Source organism: Medicago truncatula, chromosome 2 (assembly GCF_003473485.1).
Source record: "Medicago truncatula cultivar Jemalong A17 chromosome 2, MtrunA17r5.0-ANR, whole genome shotgun sequence".
NCBI classification, from domain to species: Eukaryota; Viridiplantae; Streptophyta; class Magnoliopsida; order Fabales; family Fabaceae; genus Medicago; species Medicago truncatula.
In genome coordinates, this window is record NC_053043.1 from 41,519,023 (window position 1) to 41,542,106 (window position 23,084).

At 30.9% G+C, this 23,084-nt stretch overlaps 1 protein-coding gene across 1 annotated transcript; it reads right to left on the bottom strand.

The window, feature by feature from the left end:
* Window positions 1–456: 456 nt before the first annotated feature.
* Window positions 457–3,471, bottom strand: LOC25487439 (probable glucuronoxylan glucuronosyltransferase IRX7). Its single transcript, XM_013609382.3, has 3 exons — window positions 2,550–3,471; window positions 2,075–2,325; window positions 457–1,268 (listed from the first exon to the last, which is right to left on the bottom strand). The coding sequence occupies exons 1-3, from the start codon at window positions 3,159–3,161 to the stop codon at window positions 800–802; spliced, it is 1,332 nt and encodes a 443-aa protein (XP_013464836.1). The 5' UTR covers window positions 3,162–3,471; the 3' UTR covers window positions 457–799.
* Window positions 3,472–23,084: the final 19,613 nt, after the last annotated feature.

Consider the following 23,084-nt stretch of genomic DNA (forward strand, 5'->3'; position numbering starts at 1 on the left):
GGACCCATTAAGAGAGACACCACAGTTTTATCCAAAATTCTAAGGCAATAAATTTATGAATTTTCTCTCTTATATATCAAACGTTTGCTCCATTTCTAATTGACGTGAGACATTATTACTCGCACATAATTTTCTAAGAATCTCCCCAAATGCAACACTGCAACTCACCCACATCACTAGGAGGTCCTAAGTATGGTATTGGTATGACTCAAATCAAAACACAACCGGAGGCGCGGCGGTTGACTCAAAACAATTTGATGTCCCACCTCCCAATGCATAGCTGGATTTTGGACACACAATGCTACAATAATAAATCCGTGACCACTGACACTAACACTACTTCCAATATGTTTTCACATTAAAAATATAAACGACAATATTCTGACAAACCCACATTTCTCTCTAGTCTCTCCTACATTCATCAATCATTTCAATGCCCAAATTCCCATACCCAACTTCAACAAATTAAAAAATTCTTTATTGAACAAGTAAATTATTTACACAAAAAATGACTTTACAAGGAAAAAAAGAATCTTTTTCTATGCACTTTCATCAAATCAAAACTTGCCACCTCATCAATGGACCCACCCACCCTAAAAATACAAAAATATATCTACTCTTATGTCTCATAGGGCCCCACCATCAGAATTCCTTCTGAGCAATAAATGCCAAAGAAATTCATAGCTGTAATCCACTTTATATTATAGTTGTCATTGCCAATGCCAACGCATCCACGTAGGAAACTCAGCTTCATTCGCTGTCAAACTTCTAACCCAATAACATTCCACCACGTGTAATTTCACAATTGGCCAGAAACCATGGACCTACGGTAGGACCTACCAAGCTTCTGACTTAGACTAAACAATACTTGCCACGTGGCATCCCCTTCTTGGACCTCACTGTTGAAAAGTAGGGCCTGTCTTGTTTTTGGGTCCCACAAATTCTTCTGAATTTGAGTAAGGTTCGTCGCGGCCACGTGCTTGAGAATTTTGTCGAGTTTTCCTACGTCTTTCTCTGCCACCGTGAGTGATATCTCCGGCCATTTCACGATTGATGAAAACGGCAAACGTATTCCATCGGCGATTATAACAGGCACACAACCAAGTGCGACTGATTCTACAAGTCTTGGACTCCATGGTGCCCACCCTAACGGACATAGACAAAATACTGATCGTGCGATTTCCATTTGGTAACCTGCGAATCTATGTCGTTGTAGATAAAATCTCCGATCACCATTGAATTTCCTCCATATCTCGGTTCGCACTCGCCTTTACAAATAAAAAACACAGTCATTACATTAATTCATCAATGGTTTCCAAAATGCAATGCAGAATGAATAATATTGACCCAACTCAATTCACAAAGGTAGCTAATGTTGTCACAATCACAGTACTTTTTTTTTTTTTTTGAAGGAATCACAGTACTTATTTGATAGTCGAAATAATTACATTCAAAAGATTTTCATGCCATCTCATTCAAAGTGAGGTCGCATAATCATAGCAAAAAAAAAACTTCGATATTGCCATTCAATGAGTTTAATACATTTTTACATTACATCCAAATGTATACTTGTATGAAAAATGCTAATATGACCATGCACGTGTTAATAACTAAATGTAGAATATATTGGTCAAAAAAAAAACTAAATGTAGAATATTGTATTAAAATATGTTCATTTAAAAGCTTCAAATATATTTTTTTCAATATTAAATTTTTATTTTTGAATTTCTTAAGATGTGTTCTTAGGACAATCTTATATTATAGTGTGTATTAAAAAATGCATATTAAAATTATAGTGTATTTGAAATAATAACAATGTGCATAATATAAGTAAAAGCTACATTTTGGATAGAATCTATACTTCAAAAATTTAAATCATGACATTTTTTACAAAAAATTCAATCATTTTGGACAGAATCTATACTTCAAAATTGAAATCATAGCATTTTTTACAGAAATATAAATCATGGCATGATCACAATAATTTCATTAAAATCACCTTAATTTAAAACATGTAAAAAAGTCATTAATTATTAGTTAATGATTTTATTTTAGGATAGATAGAGATTCTTACTTGCTGTAATACCGTCCACTGACGTTTTTAGGATGAACTTCCATTTTCCCTCTAAAGAAAGCCCAAATATCTCGCCGTCCGTTCATCGGAGCTTTCTCAAGCGTCCTCGAAACTTTCTCCGGCGAGACATAAGGTGGTATAACCACATTCTCAACATCTTGACAAGGATGTTCATATTCTACCCCAAATGTCTGCAACACAATTGAATTCTTCAATATTTGTGGTATTCCATCGCCCATTGCCTTATCCTCCTTCACAAACAAAAATTTCAAAATTAATATGCATGTTTAAACATAGCTTTAAAAAATTGAATGTTTGATTTTGATATCACGGTAAATATGTCAGAATCAAGATGAATCATATGTTGATGTTCAAAAACTAGTTTAGTTTAAACAAAATTACTAGAATTTATTTATTGTGATTCTGACAAATTCACCGTAATATCAAACATGCAGGACGATGTTAGACTACTCACGAGGGTATGAAAACATGCTCCAAAATCATGAGAAGCGACAAAAACATGGTCGGATCCTCTGCTTCGATTCCAAAATGGATATTCGGTGGAGACGAGCTCAACCGCGGAGGAAATGAGAGCACGGGCATGTCCAATTGCCGGAAAACCATTAACTGTGCTGAAGTTGCAAGAAACATAAACAGGAACAAAGAAGAAATCAGCTTCATAAGGGTCAAAAGTTCTCACATCACTTTTCAACAATGCGGTGTGAATAGCAACTTCTGAAGCAAACAAATGTGTTTTACACCTCCCATTTACAAGCCAATCATTGTTGTATTTTGAAGGTAGCTCATAAACAAACACCTTCAAATTTTTCAACATATCTAATGAGTTATGAGAAACAACGTTGGAATTAGAATTTGAGACAATGGTTGTTATGTCTTGTGGGTCATTGGTGATGAGATAAGAGGTGAAGAAATAAAGAGAAAGAGAAAACCAAAGAAGCCATTTGTAATATGTAAAAAAGAAAAATGTTTTATGATGGTCTTGTTGAGGTTTTGTGTTATGTTTGTTCATGAGTTTCATTCTAACATAGAATCCTTTGTTCTTGAGGGGAGTCTTTAGTTCCAACATTTGAAGAGAAGGGTTTGAATTTGAATGAGTAGTTGAGATTGAGCTTTCGGTTATTGGTGTAGGAAGAAGTGGAAATGAAGGAAAAAACAAGAGAATAAGAGGAAGGTATGAGTTTGTTGGCAAATAGTTTTAGCAACAAAAATAAACAAATATGGGATTTGTAGGAAGGAGGAGTAAGTTATAATTTTGTTAGAGGGTTTTGTTTGTGTTGGGATTTTGTTTTTCTCCCAAACCCAATTATTGAAGGGAATGGGAAAGACAGAGTAGAAATGAGGAAAAAAGGGAGAGGTTATTGTTTTGTTTTTTTAAGTTTCAGAAGTCACGTGGTTGCCTTATAATGGATCAGAATGTAACCCGGCGGGTGTATCGGTTACCATATGCTGGCTTTGCTCCTCTCACTAATTAACCTCATGTGCTTCAACTTGCATTTTATGTGTTTTTACCGAGGCTCTATGTTTGGATTGATGAAATATAATGAAATTGAGCGGAATGAAATATAAAGGAATGAAACATAATGAATAATTTATAAGTATATTTGTCGAGTAAATAGGCATTTTGGTCCTCATTTATATGCATTGGTCAATTTCATCCCTCAATTATTGTCAATTTCATAGTGTGCTTTGAATTTTGTGGTGTGCTTTCAATTAAATCTCTAAGTATATGAATATTTTAATTTGATCCTTGATCATATAAAATATTTCTCAATTTTTCCTTCTGTCAATGTTGGCAACCAAAATTGAGAACACCATACTAAGTTACTTGTAAATTGTGTCGCACAATGTTGGTGTATAATCTTAGAAATTGTGATTGAACTTAACGCAACCCCATAAAACCGGCTTGTGAGGTGAGGATTGCCCCCACCTATAAATATATTGTTATGTCATCTCCTATCCGATGTAAGACTCTTAACATATAATATGTTTTTAGTTCTTATTATTGTTGTTGATATTATTATTATATTCATTATTATACTCTTAATATGAGATTCATCATTATGGTTTATAATCAGCCTAACATGATATCACGATCTCACTGGAAGAATATGGTACAGCTAATGAGACCGATTTCATGTGATTGAATGAATGAAGACCATACTATATCACAATTTGAAGCAATGCAATTATACATACTCATAGCAGAATAAAACAGGACATTAAGGTCTTTTAGCTTTTAAAAAACCATAAACTTTCATGTTTCTTATAATTTTATAAGAGAAAGTTGGATAAGATGCTTACTAAAAAAAAGCTCGTATCACATCTTAGATTTATAGCAATTAATGAACATGAAGCTGCACATGCATTAAATAAACAGTTGGAAAGTTCGAAATGTGATTGGAATTTGGAATAAATGGAATAATATTAGTAGAAGGGTATGGAGGTTTGACAGTGAAAGATATTAAAAAACTTAAAAAGTAACGATAAAAGTTCATAACCAAAGATGTTGTGGACCAAGCACTTACAAAGGTCGATGTGAAACAACACTTCTTTATACTTTATGATAGTAGTACAAGGTAATTAGGAATAGTTACTAGCTAGTAACCCACTTGGGTCGCACCATGGTTTTTGGTTTTAGATTTGAAAGTGTGCTCCTTCTTGAGGTTTCATATTCGATTCTCCTTGATATTAATTTTGGGTGGACTCAAATATCTCAATTTAAATCTATAAAATATGTTATAATCTATGATTGGAATCATGATGTGTTCGGATGAAATCACGATAAATAAATCATTGTAATTTTGACAAAACCGCATTTTAAAGTTTCAACAAGTAAATTTGCAGCTTATTTTTTTATTTTTTTGTGTTAAGTAGTTAGTTAGAATTCATCTTTTAAGATGAATAATCAGGATGTCCAAAGTTTAAATCTCAATCCCTGCATATATAACAATGTATTACCACTGCAACTTACAACTGATATATGTTTGATCTATGCTTACGAGGATTCGAGGCTTGTTTATATGATCCTATAAGTAAACTAGACGTGGAAATGGAAATGGGACCACATGCAAGATTAAATGGGGAGTAAGTTGTACAACACTGATAGGCACGTTGTATGTTTTTACAAGTTTGGTAGAGATATAAATATAGAGCATAAATGTAGATATACATATCATGGTTAGTGGCAACGTTATTGTCTACATTTTATCAAAGATAATTCCCATGTTAGGATGTTCCCCGTTAAAATCGGTACATTCAAAGACTCACATACATGATTAAAATCATATCCATTTGACTGTTTAATTTGTGGCACTTGGAGTTAAGTAATGTTAATTTTACATAAACTTTGATTTGTGCATGGCCAATATTCCTCATAATGAACAAAGATCTTTTGATAAAGTTGAAAGTAATCTGTAATATATATGGTAATGAACTGAGAATTGGAAAGATAACTCCAAGAGGAGCTGGAAAATTAAAGGTCCTAGCATTTTTGTATATACATTGACTTGGTCCTACAACAATGTGGTCTTAGCTGTAAGAGCACATGCATAAACGAAGCAAAAGATAGGACATGAGTCCCCGCTAGACATACATCTATAGGGAATAGTTCTGCATTATATAGATAGAATATTCCAAATTGTTACTGCTATCTGTTAGGTGGTTGTCAAACACGTCGGTCCGCCTCGGTTTGGACAGCCCCGTGACTAACCTGTAAAAGTAGAGCACACGGTGGCGTGAATGGTCGAGTTGAAACTTTCATCCTTTCTCATGGCAAGTTGGCGGGTTGGTCCATAAAAAATAAAAATAAAAAAGTTTTGGACATATGCATTTCATGAAAATGATACAACTAACAACCAATTATCATGAATTTTAACAACAAAAAAAAAGACACTAGCAACATAAACATGCATCCACACTGGCTACCAAGCAACCAAATCAAATATGATTTTGAATGTGCCCCAATCAACAATTTAAAATGATCCCTAAAAAAAACAATTAAAAATTATATCATTAAAATAAATTAGAGCTCAAATAATAATCTCAAAATAGTCTAGTTAAATTAAATCAAACATAATTTTAATATAGTCTAAGTTTCTCCCACAAACAAAACAAATTCATCTCCACAATAAACTCAAAGATAGCAAAAAAATATTTTTTGAACTGATCTAGCAAGCCAAACCACCTCGTTTTTCACAGGTTTCAAATAATAAACATGATTTAACAAGGACCAAGACTTCATGCTAATTTTTTTTTATAAGGACATACTCAAACCACTTTTTTTTTATGAGGATTAAAAGCAAAATTTTATATATTTATACGGACCAAAAATTTATATACTTATCAAATTAGTAAAGTGACAAAGAATCGCTCTATCCGAGGCCACATCCGTGCTAATACGCCCTTCCAACTTTTCATCAATTTTACAAAAAAATATCCATAGTTTCAACACTCATCATAATCCAATTAGGCTTAAATATGTAATCTGTCCCTGTAATTTGGCCGCGTTTTGATTTTCGTCTTGTAAAAAAAAAAATTAAAAACATCCGTGCAAAATTTTTTTTGTTTTAAAAAGGTTCCTGGCCCCACTTTTTTGCTGACATGGGATGGATTTGGCCACGTGGCAGTTGCTGACTGTGCGACTTTTGCCACGTGGCAGTCCACGTCATTAATTATTATTTTTTAAATCTGAATTTTTTTTTTTAAAAACTGAATAAATTAAAAAATCATAAAAAAATTCCAATGTTTTTTTTTAAATATGAAAAAAAAATTGGAAATTAGTGTTTTTAAAATCTAGAAATAAAATTGAAAATTATATAATCTCAAAATTTATAACTTTTGAAAATTTAATTTAATTTTCAGAATTAAAAAAAATGAATTTTTGAAAATTTAATTTTCAGATTTTTTAAATTTAAAAAAAAAATGAATTTTCAGAATTTTGAAAAAAATATTTTTTTAATTAAAAATCGAAAATTTGATTTTCAGATTTTTTTTATTTTAAAAAAAATGAATTTTCAGAATATTGAAGAAAAAATTTAATTTTCATTTTTTTTTTTATGATTTTTATATTTATTTTCAATTTTTAGAATTTTGAAAAAAATTTAATCATGTGGCATGCCACTTCAACTGAATAGTGGGGTCAGGGACCTTTTTAAAACAAATAAAATTTTACAAGGATGTTTTTAAATTTTTTTTTTTTTTACATGGACGAAAATCAAAATCCGTCCAAATTACATGGACGAATTACATATTTAAGCCATCCAATTAATATCAAAATTGAGCCACAACATCACTACCCTAAGATATCTCCAATCAATTTAATTTTGTCATATCAATCTTTATGGTCTCCTACCCTCAACCAACATTACTCTATATTCTTCAGGTAATGAATAATTTCTATATCTATCATGGCATTATCAAGAGTCAAACAACCTGAAACAAATTCAGATTGAATATAAGTTATACACTTATCAAGATAATCTTTTAGGTTGTGTTTAGTAACACAAAAAAGCTAGTTTATAGTTTTTTGGATTAGCTTATAAACTTGTTGGTTGAAAACGTGATGTGTTTGGTAACAAGCTTTTCTCATGAGCTTATAGCGTTTTTTAAAAAGCTATTTCAAGTAGTTTTTGAGCTTATAGCTGGTAGCTTTTTATATTTTCTTCCAATTTTAACATTTTATTAATATAGTTTAATTTAATTTTAATTAAAAAACCTACCCACATTCTTATTCAATTGCCAACGTTTAAAAAAAAACTACCCACAATCTTTTTCAAATTTTCTTGTTCATTTTCTTCTTTACATACTCTTAATTCAATAATAAATAATTTTATATAAAATTTACAATAAAGAGTAAAGAAAGTTTAGTTTAGTAAAATTCATTAAAAAAATGTTTTGTTAAATAAAACATGTCAATTGAATTCATAAATACATTTATCATTTGGGAGATGAAAATATTTTGAAATAAATTTAAACATTTAAAAAGAAATACAATAATTAATAAAAATTGTATATATGATTTATAAAAAAGATTGTCCTTTTATCAGCCACTTGAACAGCTAATTTTACCAAACATTTTTTATTTTAATAAGCTAACTTTTCAGCTATAAGCTATCAGCCATCAGCTACCAACTAGCTTTTCAGCTATCAGCTAGTTTATAGCTTCTTTTTACCAAACACCCTTAGCCTATTCACAAAATTTTTGAACCAATTTATAAATCACATTACATAAACATATGGGGTGTCAATCCTTCGTGAATAATGGATTATCTTATTTAGGAACCAATGCAGGATTTGGTACCGTTTGGTCCGGTTTTTTTTTCAGCTTTTCTACATTTTTAAGGAGAAGTTAGGCCAAACACAATATCAATAAAGTACCTTCGAAAAAAAGTATTTTTTTTAGAATGCATAAAATTGAATGGAATGAGCTTTAACCAAAAGTTGTTGAATGCTACTTAAAAAAACTACTTCTCTGTAATTTATCTCACAAGCACTTCTCTTCAACTCACGCAGTCAACCTTATCTTTTATTTTTTAATATTATATTTTAATTTGTTTTTTTCTTCCATTTAATTTTTTTTGAACCGGTCCATATAATTTTTTTTAAAGGAGGATCAATTTAATTTTATTATCTATTTTTGAAGGAGTTTTATTATCTTTTTATCACTTATATATTTAATTTTAATATCGTTTAATTATCACAACCTCACAAATATTTTTATTCATGCTATCATTGAATGACACCAAATATTTGTATTCCCTTTTTTCAACCTCACAAATACACACACATTAGCGTTTAGAGTAATATTTTATGCCTGTATGTCTGCTTTTTTTGTTATGCTAATGCATATACTTTTTTCAGTGTTGCGTAATGCGTACAATTATTATTTTTATAAAATTTTGATTTTAATTAAAAGTACTAGTATAGATGCCTAAAAAAATTATACTTATATATATTTTACACATTTATATTGTAAAAAACTATGCATATCTTTTTCTTATTAAAAAAACTAAACATATCTTTTTCAATGACACCAACAATGTAACAAATATAATATCATATAATATAAATTCTTATCTTTTTAAATGATACCAAAAATATGATATACTTATAACAAAATTTGTTATACAGTATAATTGGAAAAGAAAAAACAAATTATTCTCTAGCTTATCTCAGTTAATATAGACAATGTATAAATATATGCAAGGTCGTGGATTCAAACCCCGGACACCACAAAAAAAATAATAAATTTAAAGTTTTGTACAACATTTTGCCAAACAACTTTTAACTTAAAAATAACTTAAGAACTAAAATAAATAAAGAAACCAAACAACTTTTTCTTTAAAGAGCTTTATTTTAACTTTGTTTTAAAGTAGCTTTTAGACCGAAAAAAAGTCTGGACAAACGGTACCTTAGTATCATTCAAAGAGGGGGAACATATCATCACAATATATATTTGCCCCAATAATGTATATAAAAACCAGGATTTGTGCACATTCATATGTCTAAGAGAGCAACAAGTCTCTATTATTATCCTCTGATATGCATGGAGACATGGCATCAATAATGGGAGCATACATGCCAAGCCTTCCTTGAGAAAAATCCTGAAAATATTTCTCTGTTACACCACGAACTTGCAATATTCTGAATTTCCAAATCATTTTCACCTTGTTCCTACCACTAGTTGTCACAACCAAAAAGCTTTTGCTCTTTGTTTCCAAAATACTTCCTCTTGGACGATCAAAGAAGCGAGTCTCTTCGTTTTCACTTTCAAACTGTTAAACAGCGACTCCATCCCTTCTCAATCTTAATCTTTCCAAATTCACATTGCTTGCATATGTGATATGTCAAAGTCTTATTTGAAGTGCATATGAATCCTTCTACTTGATATTCGCAAATGTAACACCTCAATATTTTGTATACATTGTATATTTTTCTTAGTAATTTTTTTGGGCGTATTTTTAATTAATATTACTCCCTCACTTGATTTTATTTAATTATTTATTTGGTTGTGATCTCCATTGCTTTTATTTTACTATATATATAATTAAACAATAAGTTATATTATATATTTGTTTAGGGGTGCAAATAACAATGAGGTTAGTTGGGTTGATAAATATTTGGATTTTCCTTATTACTAGCAAATTTGAAGATATACCTCCCTTGTTGCTAGCAAATTTAGAACCTTATCAAAAGTTCTGTCATGAGAAATTATTATTTTTTTTATATGAAATGAATTACATATAAATTTCTAAACTTCCAAAAGTTCAAGATAAAAGTAATAAAAATCTAGATCTAGAAATTACATTTTTGCAGAGGATTTTTTTATAATGTGCAACATGGTTGAAAAAAAATCATTCAAAAATTTAAAAGTTAAGAATAATCAAACAAATTTAAATTTAGCATGGACTAAAATCCATGCTGAAACTTTTATAGAGGCCCAAACATGCCACTTTTTTTATGAGGACTAAAAACAAATTTTGATATATTTATAAGGACTAAACGCTTATTTAACCTTTGATAAAAAGAAAGGGCAGAAAGAAGAAGGGATTTACATGGTGTTAAAATTTGTAGAGGAGCATCGTGTATTATACATTTTTTATTTGCAGATGACTTTTTTTTACAGAGCAAAATAGAGAAGTGGATGATATTAAGAGAATCCTAACAATTTATGAAGCAGCTTTGGGGTAGCAAGATAATTTCTAAAATTTGGAATAAAAAAAAAAAAAAAAGATGATACATTGAAGAACCAAATAACCTATATTCTTGGGGACGAGATTATTCTTGACATGTCAATGATAATAGACGAGATTATTCTGAGTTTGCTTTTATTAGTAGTAAGTTTCTTAATCTAGTTGTAAAAACTCTCATGTTGAATTTTTCAAGAGAGAAGCTAATGTAGTTACTTATGAACTTACTACAAAGGCAACCATATTTAGTGCTAGTTCTCAAGATTATTTTGATATTACGTGTATTGATGCTACTTTATTTACTGAAATGAGCTAGTTTTTCCTTGTGAAAATAATATTGTAGTACAAGCAAGCATTGCTCTTGTTTGTGTGTGAGAGAGAGAATCAATAGTAGTATAAAACTATATCATAATATTAAAACCTAAAGAACAATTTTTCCACGTGAGAAGAAAATGAGAGAAAAGTAAGATGTTGATTTAAATGATCAATTTTGTTTGGCTTGTTGTGCATGACCTCTTGAGATTCAGCATCACATAGTTAGTGATCCTTCTTGCCCTAGGTGTGTGGAACATCCATGGAACTTCACACCTTGCAAGATTGTCCAAAAGCAAATGTGAATCCGAAAGCTTTTGAATTTTTTGAATATTCAAGTATTTGATCATGTTAGTTATAACTTGATTAAAATTTTGGTGCCTTCCTATTCTGTGATGAAATTAGAAACGTTTTTACTCCTCTAATTTTTTTTTTTGGACAGATAATCCTCTAATTTTTATCGCTAAATTACAATATATACTAAGTTGCGACCAAATAATCCTTTTGTGTTACCATTTTAACCTTTTGTATAGATAGATGAATTTGAAAGGAAAAGTATTGAGGACTAGCATGACAACACGTTAATCATTGAGAAATTAAATTGGAACGACCGAAAAATTTCTCTAGGAGGTGAATCGAAGGATAAAAAAAATAAGTTTCTTTTTCCATACTCCATATTTCTAAAAACAGCACATCATCTAGTATGCAGAACTGAAAATTTTGGGAGCAGTATCCGTGTGTCACAAAAGGGCCTATACAAGGCGAAAGGTCCAACACAGTTAAGCCCAATAATTTTAAGAGATGGTAAGGTCGAGTTTTAGAAAATTGATAATCCCACGTAAAAGTTGCTATGAAACACCACGAAATTACCAATGTAAACCCATCGGCAATTAACTGTCAATGAATTTTAACCGACAGGAGTTAACTGTTGATAAAATTTAGAGTTAAATTTGTCATTTTCTGATGTTTCTTAGCATTGAGTGAAGTGTGAAAAGCAATTTTCCTAATTTTTAAGAGAATTGAGTCAATAAGATTAACATTAAATACCCCTTTCTGTCCCCTCCCCCCCATTTTCTCCATTACATAAGGAATTTTAAGGCTGTTTCTAGAAGAAACATAAAACGTGATGAGGACTTTGAGTTGCTAGTCTCCGATAAGTGGAATTCTTGTTCTCTAGAGAGTATGATGTACATGCAAACACTTTGACGATCGAGTAAGAATGAGCTGAATATACGAGTTATTTTAGTAGAAAAGTGTGTACTTGTGGAGAGGTTATGAGTTAGCCTTCATAGTGAAGAACTAGAGTTTCTAGCCCTTGACCTCTTACTCAGACAACTGACCACTTGTGAGCAAATTACAGCAAGCTAGCCTTAGATCTAGATTGGACGGTCCCGATTAGCTTACGTGGTTTGATTCATTAGATTTAGGGCAGGTTCATGCATTAGGCAAAGAGGGCAGACCCGATACGCGAAGGAAATGCCTCTTGGCTAAGTTTGGAACAAAACAGAAGTAAACATTCAAACCAAACAAACACTCAAGAACGTTTGGATTTGCGATTGTTCAAATCAAACCTTCTCAACTATTATCCCTCAATCATCTTACTACATATTCAATTTTAGGTGCTAAACATTCTGTACTGCACAACGTGATGCTAATGTAAATTTATTATAAATTGTGTTCAATTACAAAATTATGTTGAATTACTAAATTTTATTGTCAAATTTAAATTATGTCATTTTATGAAATTATGTCAAATTAATAAATTAGATTGGGTCAAACATGTTTTAGATTTTATAATTTGAAACATATCTAATACATTTCGAATTATAAAATCCAAATGAAGTAAAATTGACACAACAAAGCTCATACGAGAAAGGTAGAAGAAGGAAAAAAGAAAAGCGACCACAGAGATTTTTGGAAGATTTTGGAATTTGTAAGTTGTGGACCAATTGTTTTTTCAAAGAAAAAGACAACAATGTTAAGTTAAAGAAAATGACACGAGATTAATTTCAGCTTTTATAAACGGCCTTAACAACATGTGAACTTTTTTCTTTGACAAGTGATTTGTGACCTAATATACAAATTGTGCACCCATGTGACATGAAACTTATAGTCAAATATCACAAGTCTCTGGTTTAGTGAGTAACATAGTGCTACAACCCATGTTCTTCCGTTAACCAAAAATGCCTTAGAGAAAACGTGTGGGACCTTCTCTTAGACACTTTTTATTCTAAATTTGATGCCTAAATACAGTGATAATCCTTTTCTATTGGGTGTTAGTTTAGACAATGATGGAAATTCTATTACTCCAATCTCACATATATTCTTTTCCTTAGACTTTTATCCTTGTCGTTATGATGGCCAACTACATCCTTAATAATTAGATTTCACCATGATGAGAACTTTATCCTTAACAGTCATATTTCATCAAGATTTTCTGTCGTGCATCTTTGTTTTATTTTTAAGGAAACGTTAACATACTTTTCAATACATATTTTTTAACATATTTTCTTGCATAAATTGAAATTTATGAAACTCGTTACAATAGTGTGAGACTCACGTGAATTAGTAAGATTCATTTGAATGTTAACCAATAAAAGATAATGTACTAAAAATATATATTAGATAGTGTGTTGTCAATACTCATCATAGATTCGATGTAGTCTCGCACCTACTACATATCACAATCGTCCAACTTTGATAGAAATGTTCACATTCTTACTCTTTTATAGATCTTAATGATTTTGTGTTTAGTTACTATGTTTTTTTAAAGGACAAAATGAAACATCAATATAATAAGTCACTAAAAAAGGTATTCCTATGTGATCACGGTTATAAACGAATATCGTTTAGGCACACACACATAAAGAGATATATCTTTGAAGTATTAATAATTTTTCTATCATGTCTTTTATTATTAAAAAAAATCTCTTTATGTGTGTGGGCTCAAACACTATTCATTTATGTTTGTGACCATTCTTCCTTTAAAAGAGAAATGGCCTAAAAAATTCCACATTATTTTTAGTCTATGAAGTCCAGATACTCCAAATACGGAGACGTACCTGTATCGGATACCGATACTCCATATATACTCGCAAATACGTACTCACGAAGTATTAAAATTAATTATTTTTTAAATTATTGGATACTTGAAGTATACTCCACATAAACACAAGGATACTTAGAAGATACTTCACACATACGTATCTTACAAAAGATGAAGGGTAAAAAAGTGAGACAATGATCTGAAAATTCAGTGGAGATGTATATGATTAAATATTGGGTTAATTAAGTTTTTAGTCCCTATAAATATTCACAGTTTTGTTTTTAGTCTCTACAAAATAAAATCACACTTTTTAGTCCCTATAAAATTTTCCATCAGAATTTTTAGTCCCTAAAAATTTTTCCATCAACACTTTTAGTCCCTGTAAAAAAAATTCATCAACAGTTTTGGTCCCTAGAATGCTTAAGGAAAATATCACAGGAACTAAAAAGTGTGATTTTATTTTATAGGGATTAAAAACAAAACTGTGAATATTTATAGGGAATAAAAACTTAATTAACCCTTAAATATTATACATGCATATGTAGATTTTTTTTGGATACTCTTATATGATTCAATAAAGAGTAATCAATGCTTATTTTCTTCAAGTATTGTACATGCATATTAGTTTTAGTACACAAATTTTATTAACATATCTTAGTCATATTGCATCCTAACTTTTGAAATTTTGCATATCCGCATACCCGTATCATACCCTCACCTTTACCACATATCGGGGCTTCATAGTTTTTGGTTATCTTTTAATAACCTATAGTTTTCATTATAATATTAAGCTTTATTTGAGAAAAAAAGGTCTAGACATCATCCCTTCACATAGCTTTTTTCACATTTAAAAAGTATAATTATTCATTTACTTAGACACAAATACAAATAAAAAATATTTAGGTACACTCACATAAATGTAGAAAAATAAATGAGAAAGAGTTTCTTTTCTTGGTCAAGTAGCCTAGTGGATGCAGCTCACGCATTTTAAATGTGGAGAAGTGGAGTGTCAGGGGTTCGAACCCTGCATAAATTATGCAATGTCTCTACCAACTGAGCTAAGCTCACGGGGACAAATGAGAAAGAATTTAATCACATCATTCAATTACTTTCTCTTTTAAGTTTTTTCAATTTATGTATGTGTCAAACTATATTTTATTTTGTGTTCGTGACCAAGTAAGTATTTCTCATTTTCCATATATATATATATATATATATCCTTAAGAAAAAGAATAGATATAAAAAACGCAAAAAAAATAAAGTTATTTAAAAAATTTATATATTAAAATATAAATACAACGAAGTACAATAAAAAAAAAGATAAACAAACACATTAATATGGTCAACAACAACAATTGACAAGAAATAGCAGGAAAAACCATAAAATGATAGAGAATCACTCCACATTCACACATTTTAGAAATCATAAACACCTATATCCATAATTTTAATTAAAAAAATTTCATCAAAATACAATGTCAATAATTTATGCATGTTACTCCATAAATAGGAAAAAAAAAAAAAAAAAAAACAGACTTAGTGTAGGAGATGCGACGGTAGTAACTAAGCAACTATAGCTGCTACCAATAAAAAATGGTCACATGGGAAGCGGAGGAACCGGGGGAACAAAACGACAAATATGTCGTCGTTTAACCGACTTCGAGACCCAAAACCGCGTCTGGTCTATTACATAGATTTTGTATTTGGATTTCCATACACACATCACATTTACGTGCTTTTCTTTTTGTCTTCTCCTAGCAACAAAAAATCACCTCAAAAAGTTTTTGCTTTATACAATTTAATCAACTTAAATGTCATATTCCACATACAAGTAAAATTATAATACACAAATACCTTTTGTATAATTGATGAAAATTAAGATCTACATGATACAAAACTTGTTTTATTTGTGCAACGTAAATTTAGTCACTAAAAATAAAATAAGGTAATGTGACCAAACCAAAAAACGTTCATGCAGATCTTATAATGCACTATACATATTGAAGAGATAAAGTTGTTATATAAAAGTAAGAACAATTATAAAAGTTCCTCGCTTATTTGATTTGGCTGAAAATAAAGGGGTAACAGTGAGGAAGATGACTAGAAGAAGGTGGGAGGACGACGGTGCAGCTTGGGAGTGGCGGAGGCGTTTGTTGGCGTGGGAAGAGAAGTTGGTTATAGAGTGCTCTTCTTTGATGTGTGCTATTGTTTTGCAGGATCATGTTATTGACAGATGGTGTTGGACTCTGGATCCTATTAACGGTTACTCTGTTAAGGGGACTTATCAGTTTCTTACACTTCCTGACACATCAATGGAGCGTGGTCTTTATGATGCAGCATGGTTGAAGCAGGTCTCGTTAAAGGTTTCTATATTTGTTTAGCGCCTTCTCCGCAACAGACTTCCTACCAAAGACAATATTTTTCGTATGAGGGCTCTTCACCAGGACGACATTAATTGCATAGGTGGTTGTGGCTACATGGAGTCGACGTGTCACCTTCTGATCCGATGTGACATCTTTGGCAGTGTTTGGTGTAGGGTTTATCGGTGGCTTGGTATTTATTTCATCTCTCCAGACTCTGTCAGTGCTCATCTACATCAGTTTGGTCACATGGCAGAGTTACCGCGATTTACACATTCTTATTTCAAAGTGATTTGGCATGCTTGCGTGTGGATTGTTTGGAAGGAAACAAACAACATGATCTTAAAAGACAAAGCAGAAGACTTGGAACAACTATTTGACAATGTAAAATTTGTGTCATTTTCTTGGTTAAATGCTAATAGGCTAACTTCAGCTTTCAGTTATAATGACTGGTGGCGGCACCCTTTAATTTGTATGGGTGTTATGGAGTAATGTTCCTTTTCTTCTTTTTTGTGCGTTTTATTTGACATCAGATAACTGGACTTTGTATTCTTTTAGGAGCGTTTATCTTTGCACGCCTTGTGCGAGATGAATAGCTCTTGGTGATTATTATATTTCATTTTGGCTTGTTAAAAAAAAAAAATTATATTTGTATACTTTTACTTTTCACATCGTGACACACCATTTCTTTTTCTCTCTATATCTCTTTTCCTATCACATTATCAATATATCACGTTTATTATCTTACTTTCTTTCTTATTGGTTGTTTAATTATTTTCCCTAAAACTAAATATTGAACTCGTAACTCAAATTTGATAAAAAAAATTTTTTTGCTAAATTAAATACCAATGATATTAAAGAGAATAGAAGGTGTAACAACTAAACCCTAATCATGTTGATCGGAAAAAAAAAATTAAACCCTAATCATTTGTGCTCATATATATATACTAGACCATTGACCGGTGCTAACGCACGGGTCATTTTAAGAAATAAATATTCACTGTAAAAATAAAACAATGTAGTTCGCTTGAATGTAAAAATTGTCGTGAATCAAAGCATAATGTCAATTACCATAGACTTTGTTATTGTTCCATAATTCTAAGACGCAGTTCCTGTTACTTTAACATAACATATAATTTTAAAAGGGAAACTAAAGTTCGTTGACATGCAAATAGTTTCAATAAGTAAGAAAATGAATAGTACACAAAAAAAGTCCTACACATTATGGAAAACTTCTCTGTAGCCACATTTGATGCAACATCGCTATCATCGCCGTCCTCGTCATTAATCAATATCTTTAAACCACCCCTCGAAGTAACCCGTGATATTGCGACGTACAACTGTCCATGTGAAAAAACAGGAGACGGTAGGTAGACACAACATGTTCTAGCGACTGACCCTGACTCTTGTTAATAGTCATTGCAAATGAGACAGATATCGGAAACTGCCTTCGTTTAAATTTGAAAGGAATTCTATTATCAGATGGTGTTAGCGATAACCTTGGAATAAACATCTTCTCACCGATATTAGAACCAGATATTACCCGTCCTTCGAGAACAAATTTTCCCATCTTTATAAATGATCAATTTAGAGCTTATTTGAATGATGGGGCAGTGTGTTTGACTTAAGAATTGACTTGTAAATAGGGTTTAGGGGCGCGTAAACAGGGTTTTTCACCAACGGACCTACAAAAGATTGAAAGGGATTGAAAGAATGATTTATACTTTAAATCAGTGAGGAATAAGTGCAAAAGTTTCGATAATTTATATAAGTGCAAAAGTTTCGATAATTTATATAAGTGCAAAAGTTTCAAGTTTTCAAGTTGATTACAAGTGAGGGAGTGGTATGACAGTAAAGTTTCAATGTTTCTGGACGCCATGTTGATTAAGAAATTTCGGTTTAAGAGAAAGGTATGGGTTTTGAAAAGAGATTTCGGTTTTAATAAGTGTTAAATGTAGAAGTTGTTTAAGATCAAGGAGAAAGAGTAGGAAGTTGATAAGGGTTAAACCAGAAAAGAAAAAAAAAGAGTACAAATTAGTATGAGATTTATCATGGTTAGAGTTTGGAGGAGGGGAATTAGGAAATATGGTTAGGTTTTGAAGGAGGGAAAAGTGGCTACAATATTTTAGGTAAAAAATATGGCAAAAGAAAATATGAAAATCAATTAGGTAGGTTTTAGGAGGAGGGAAATTAGGAAATCATGGTTAGGGTTTGGAGGAGGGGAATTACGAAATATGGTTAGGTTTTGAAGGAGGGAAAAGTGGCTACAACTTTTTAGGTTAAATATTAGGTGGAATTAGGGCAACATAGGTTTATAAATAAAAGAGGTTTTGAAGGAGAGAAAAGTGGCTACAACTTTTTAAATTAAATATTAGGTGGAATTAGGGCAACAGTGTTAAATTTATATATATTAATACGAAAATAAAGGAAAAAACATAAAAATTTGACGGAGATAAATCTAACCTTGTAAATCTAAATTTGATAAATGACTTCATTGTGATTCCTAAGAAAATTCAGCTATACATGCCAAGAAGGAATTTATGGATTTTTTTACAGTGAAGAATATAATATATAGTTTTTTTTTTCTTAGGGGAATATAATATATAGTTAAAAAATGGGTTCCCAACTTTTGTATCAACAAAATAACAATCACTTGGGATTCTAAGGATCTATAAAACATGATATGATTGGACGTGGAATTGACGACCCACCTAAAGACTTTAATAAAAAGGCTAGCTCTAATAGCCCTATTTTTCTCTAATTATGATTAGTAGTATATAATTTTATGCTTAATTATAAATATTTATTTTGTGCTAATGGACCCACGCGGTTTTAAAAAAGTTGGCACCCATGATTCTCCATCCATGGTTCCTTCTAAACATTTGTTACCCATAAAGACCCCACTAATTGTGGACTTAAACATATTTCACTCTATTTTTTAATAAGACTAAACTAATGAGAGGTATATTCCATTTTGATAAAACTTCAAGCTTATTTAAGCAATCACTTGTTTGTTTGCAACACCAAGCTAAACCGTTTGATTTATTCAAAATTTTGAAAGTGTAATGTACATTTATTCAAATTCAATTATGATATTAGTTAAATATGATCAATACGTACGTCAATGTTGTTTGTAGTTCATCTATAATTAAAATGATTTTAAAAGTGGAGACCTACTTATTTGAATATGACTTTAGACGGCTGTTAAAAACTTATAATAATCTTATTGTTCAATGTCAAAAATAAAAAAAGATTATTGTTCAAAACATTTATGTTCATTATACTAAGTTGCATGCACACACGTATATGTTTTTTTTAACACGTAGGGTTTATCTAAAAATATGAATTAGCACGTAGTTCAGTTTGCAGGCTTAAAGTAAAGGTGATTTGCACGATAAATTAAGTTAATTAAAGAGGATCCATTTGAAATATTATCCTTGAGATTTGAGACACAACCAATGGTCTAAATATTGTTTGGTCTATGCTTTAGTGTATGTATAAAGTCTTAAAAGTGGACAAGTCAAAAAATTGGTGGAATAATATGACTTTAGCCTTTTATACTACTAGACCAACTACCCAAAAAGAAATTCGTTAATTTCTTTATGTAGTCATATTTTTCATATTAAAATATAAATTATATAATTAAGTTGGGATTAGTTTGATGTTTAGCACGCGAAATGATTCTTAAGTTACTAAGCAACTTTGTTAAGTATTATTACTTTCCCTTTCTTTTATGTATTTTCATTAGCTTCTTTTTGTTGTAATTATTTTGTTGTAATCATAAATGTATTTTAATTAGCTTCTTTTTGTTGTAATTATAATTATGTATTTTATAAAAACATAAACCCTATTTTCGATTCCAGAAATGGAAATTTCTTGATCTGCCACCAGTCTTTGACATACTTTTAGAGAGATTAATTTTTTTTGTCAATCAGATATCATTTGTATTCAACTGTAGAAACTATTTTCTCGAGTTAAATAAAACCGTAATGTAAAGTAAAACTCTCTCTCAAAAGATTTTACATTATTGCATTTCTATACCGAATTCAAATTCATGACCTAGGGTTAAGCTGGATGATAGTTTTTACAATCTCTTCCAAGTGCAATTTAGTTTCTAGAAGTATTAACATTTGTTGTTTTGTTTAGCTATATCATTACTAAAATATTACAAATAATTCCGTACCGACAATTATTATATAGCCATAAGAAAAATGACGAATATTAATTCTGAAAATGAACATACTATGTTTTTTAATTTTACATATTGACATTTGACTGGAACGTACATACTATGTACTATTTGGTGAATTACGTACTTTTTTTTTTTTTTTTTTTTTTAATTTACAAGGTAAATTACGTACTGTGTTATCTACAAGCAATCAAGAAGTCATCACAAAAGATACATGTAGCAAAAAATTAAAGTATAAAAGATTCGATATCTAATGTTTCAATTAACTTATACGGCTTCTTCTATTTTTTTCCTTAACTAAAACAAAATAAGTGACATATAGATTGAGTAAATGTCACTCCTAAGACATTGATGCCAAAAAAAACTGAATTAACCACTCACCTCTCACGTGTTTATGTCGTTTTAATGAATCAATTTCTTATGAAAAAAATCGTTACCATATTTGGCCGACAAAGTACTGCTAAGAATATCTCAAATTGCAACCTTAATGGGAGAACTTTGATTCGTATTTTCTTTTTTGATTCCCATATTTGAAAGCACAAATATTAGAGTACTTTGTAGGCTTATGAAGGGTTCAAACTTATTAAATTTTATTACTTCCATTAGAATTTTGCACTCCAAATTGCCAACCAGATCATATGAAAAGGGCACCAATATGCACAAATTAACTAACAATATGTGGAGCTAAGTTGAATTGGTCCCACTTCCACAAAGTCAATATAAAGAAAATATTCTCACAGTTGTTTTAGGAGAAAATATTCACTAAGATGTGGAGTGGGGAATTATTTATTTTAATGAGTGTAGGGAACATGACTCTTATTTTAGTATTAACTACAAAGGTGATAAGGTAAGAAATGTTATCCTTTTTTTTTTTCCTTCTTCCTCTCAACAAAATATTCTCCCTCTTTTATTTATAGATCAAATACGTCATAAAGTTTTTTAAGTTTAACGTTTATATCATATTAGATCTTTTAGTTTCTTTTTAGTTTTAAATTGAACTTTTATGGTAGTAAAAATGAACAAGTTAGAGCTTTAATTATTATTGTTTTTGTAACATTTTTTCATCCAACTTTGTTAAAAAATGTTTACATGACCATTTAACATTAAGGTGGAAGGTCCAAAATGTTGATGACACCAAGGCACCTGCATCAGGACTGATCAGTGACTCATGATCCAACATACAATGTTGGATGTGCAGATAGCAATAGACAAAACACGTTCGATGTCACTATCATCTCCTTAACCAAGATAAGGAAGTTGGATGTCTCTGAGTCCCACCTCTCAGAGAAGGTCGTCAATAGGGCGTGCTCAATCAGAGCATAGCCCATACTAGCAATATTCTCCACTACACTATCACACATGGCACTTGTGAAACACCTCTCATATGGAGTATTCATGTTGTTGTCACGAAACTAAAAAAGTAAAATAAATTAGAAGCGATGTAAAATACGAAGAAGAGTTGGATAAATAGAGTTGACCATATCATATATTACATTCCCACATATGTTTGACAACATAGTCCACATACAATGAAATAACTGACATGCCAAATGGGCCGCCAAGATATGAGTCATGAGGTTGCGGTGGTGTCTACTCTTGCTCTACCTCATGTTGTGGCTCATGCATATGCTTTCACTTAGGGACATGCTCATGTTGTGGGATTTGAGCAAATGTGTAATAAGATCTTGCGCAGTAGTTGGAAATATTTGAAATATAATGGATTCAAGCAATTAAAGATGAAAAATCACACGAAGTTGTGGGATTCGAATTTTGGAGAGTCTGGGTGTTTTTTATGTTGAAAAACGAAGATGGATAAGTAAGAGGAAATGACTGAAACGTTTGACATATTAACATGGTTTGGATTCTAGAATCCGTAACGTATTTTTGTGTTTCTACTACTAGAACTCAAAAGGAATAAAATTGTAAGTTATCAGGTGTGTGCAGGGAAGAATTTCAGCACGTGTAATACTTACCCAATGCAAATTGGATACATCCATTTATTCTTAATAAATTTTCCTAATGCTAAAGAGTGTAAGAAAACAAAAATAGAAATATTGTAATAACTAATCCAACTCCACGTTGACAAGTCATTTGTAAGACTCAGACAATGTTTAATTTAACCATATCCACAATAAACTCGAAACATAAACAAAAATTATCAACGTAATGGTACGACGCTGGTAGAATAAAACTATGACTATAGGAAGTTGTTCATCTACTTCTCCATTGTCATCGATGTTAAACAACATGAGTGTGTGATGATGAAAACATAAACAAGAAAGACACAAACAAGAAAGATACACATAGAAATGGATGAGAAACACAAAGAAATCTAATGCAAGCATGTTGAAACTAGTGAGTAATGTTATACGCACGTAAAATTCAGGCGACACAT

What these genes read in the sequence shown, in the direction of transcription:
- LOC25487439 (XM_013609382.3), bottom strand. Translation starts at nt 3,161, where the DNA reads ATGTTGGAACTAAAGACTCCCCTCAAGAACAAAGGATTCTATGTTAGA. An exon ending in GAGCATGTTTTCATACCCTC is followed by an intron (nt 2,326 to 2,549) that starts GTGAGTAGTCTA and finishes TTGTTTGTGAAG; the next exon opens with GAGGATAAGGCAATGGGCGA. An exon ending in AGTGGACGGTATTACAGCAA is followed by an intron (nt 1,269 to 2,074) that starts GTAAGAATCTCT and finishes TTATTTGTAAAG; the next exon opens with GCGAGTGCGAACCGAGATAT.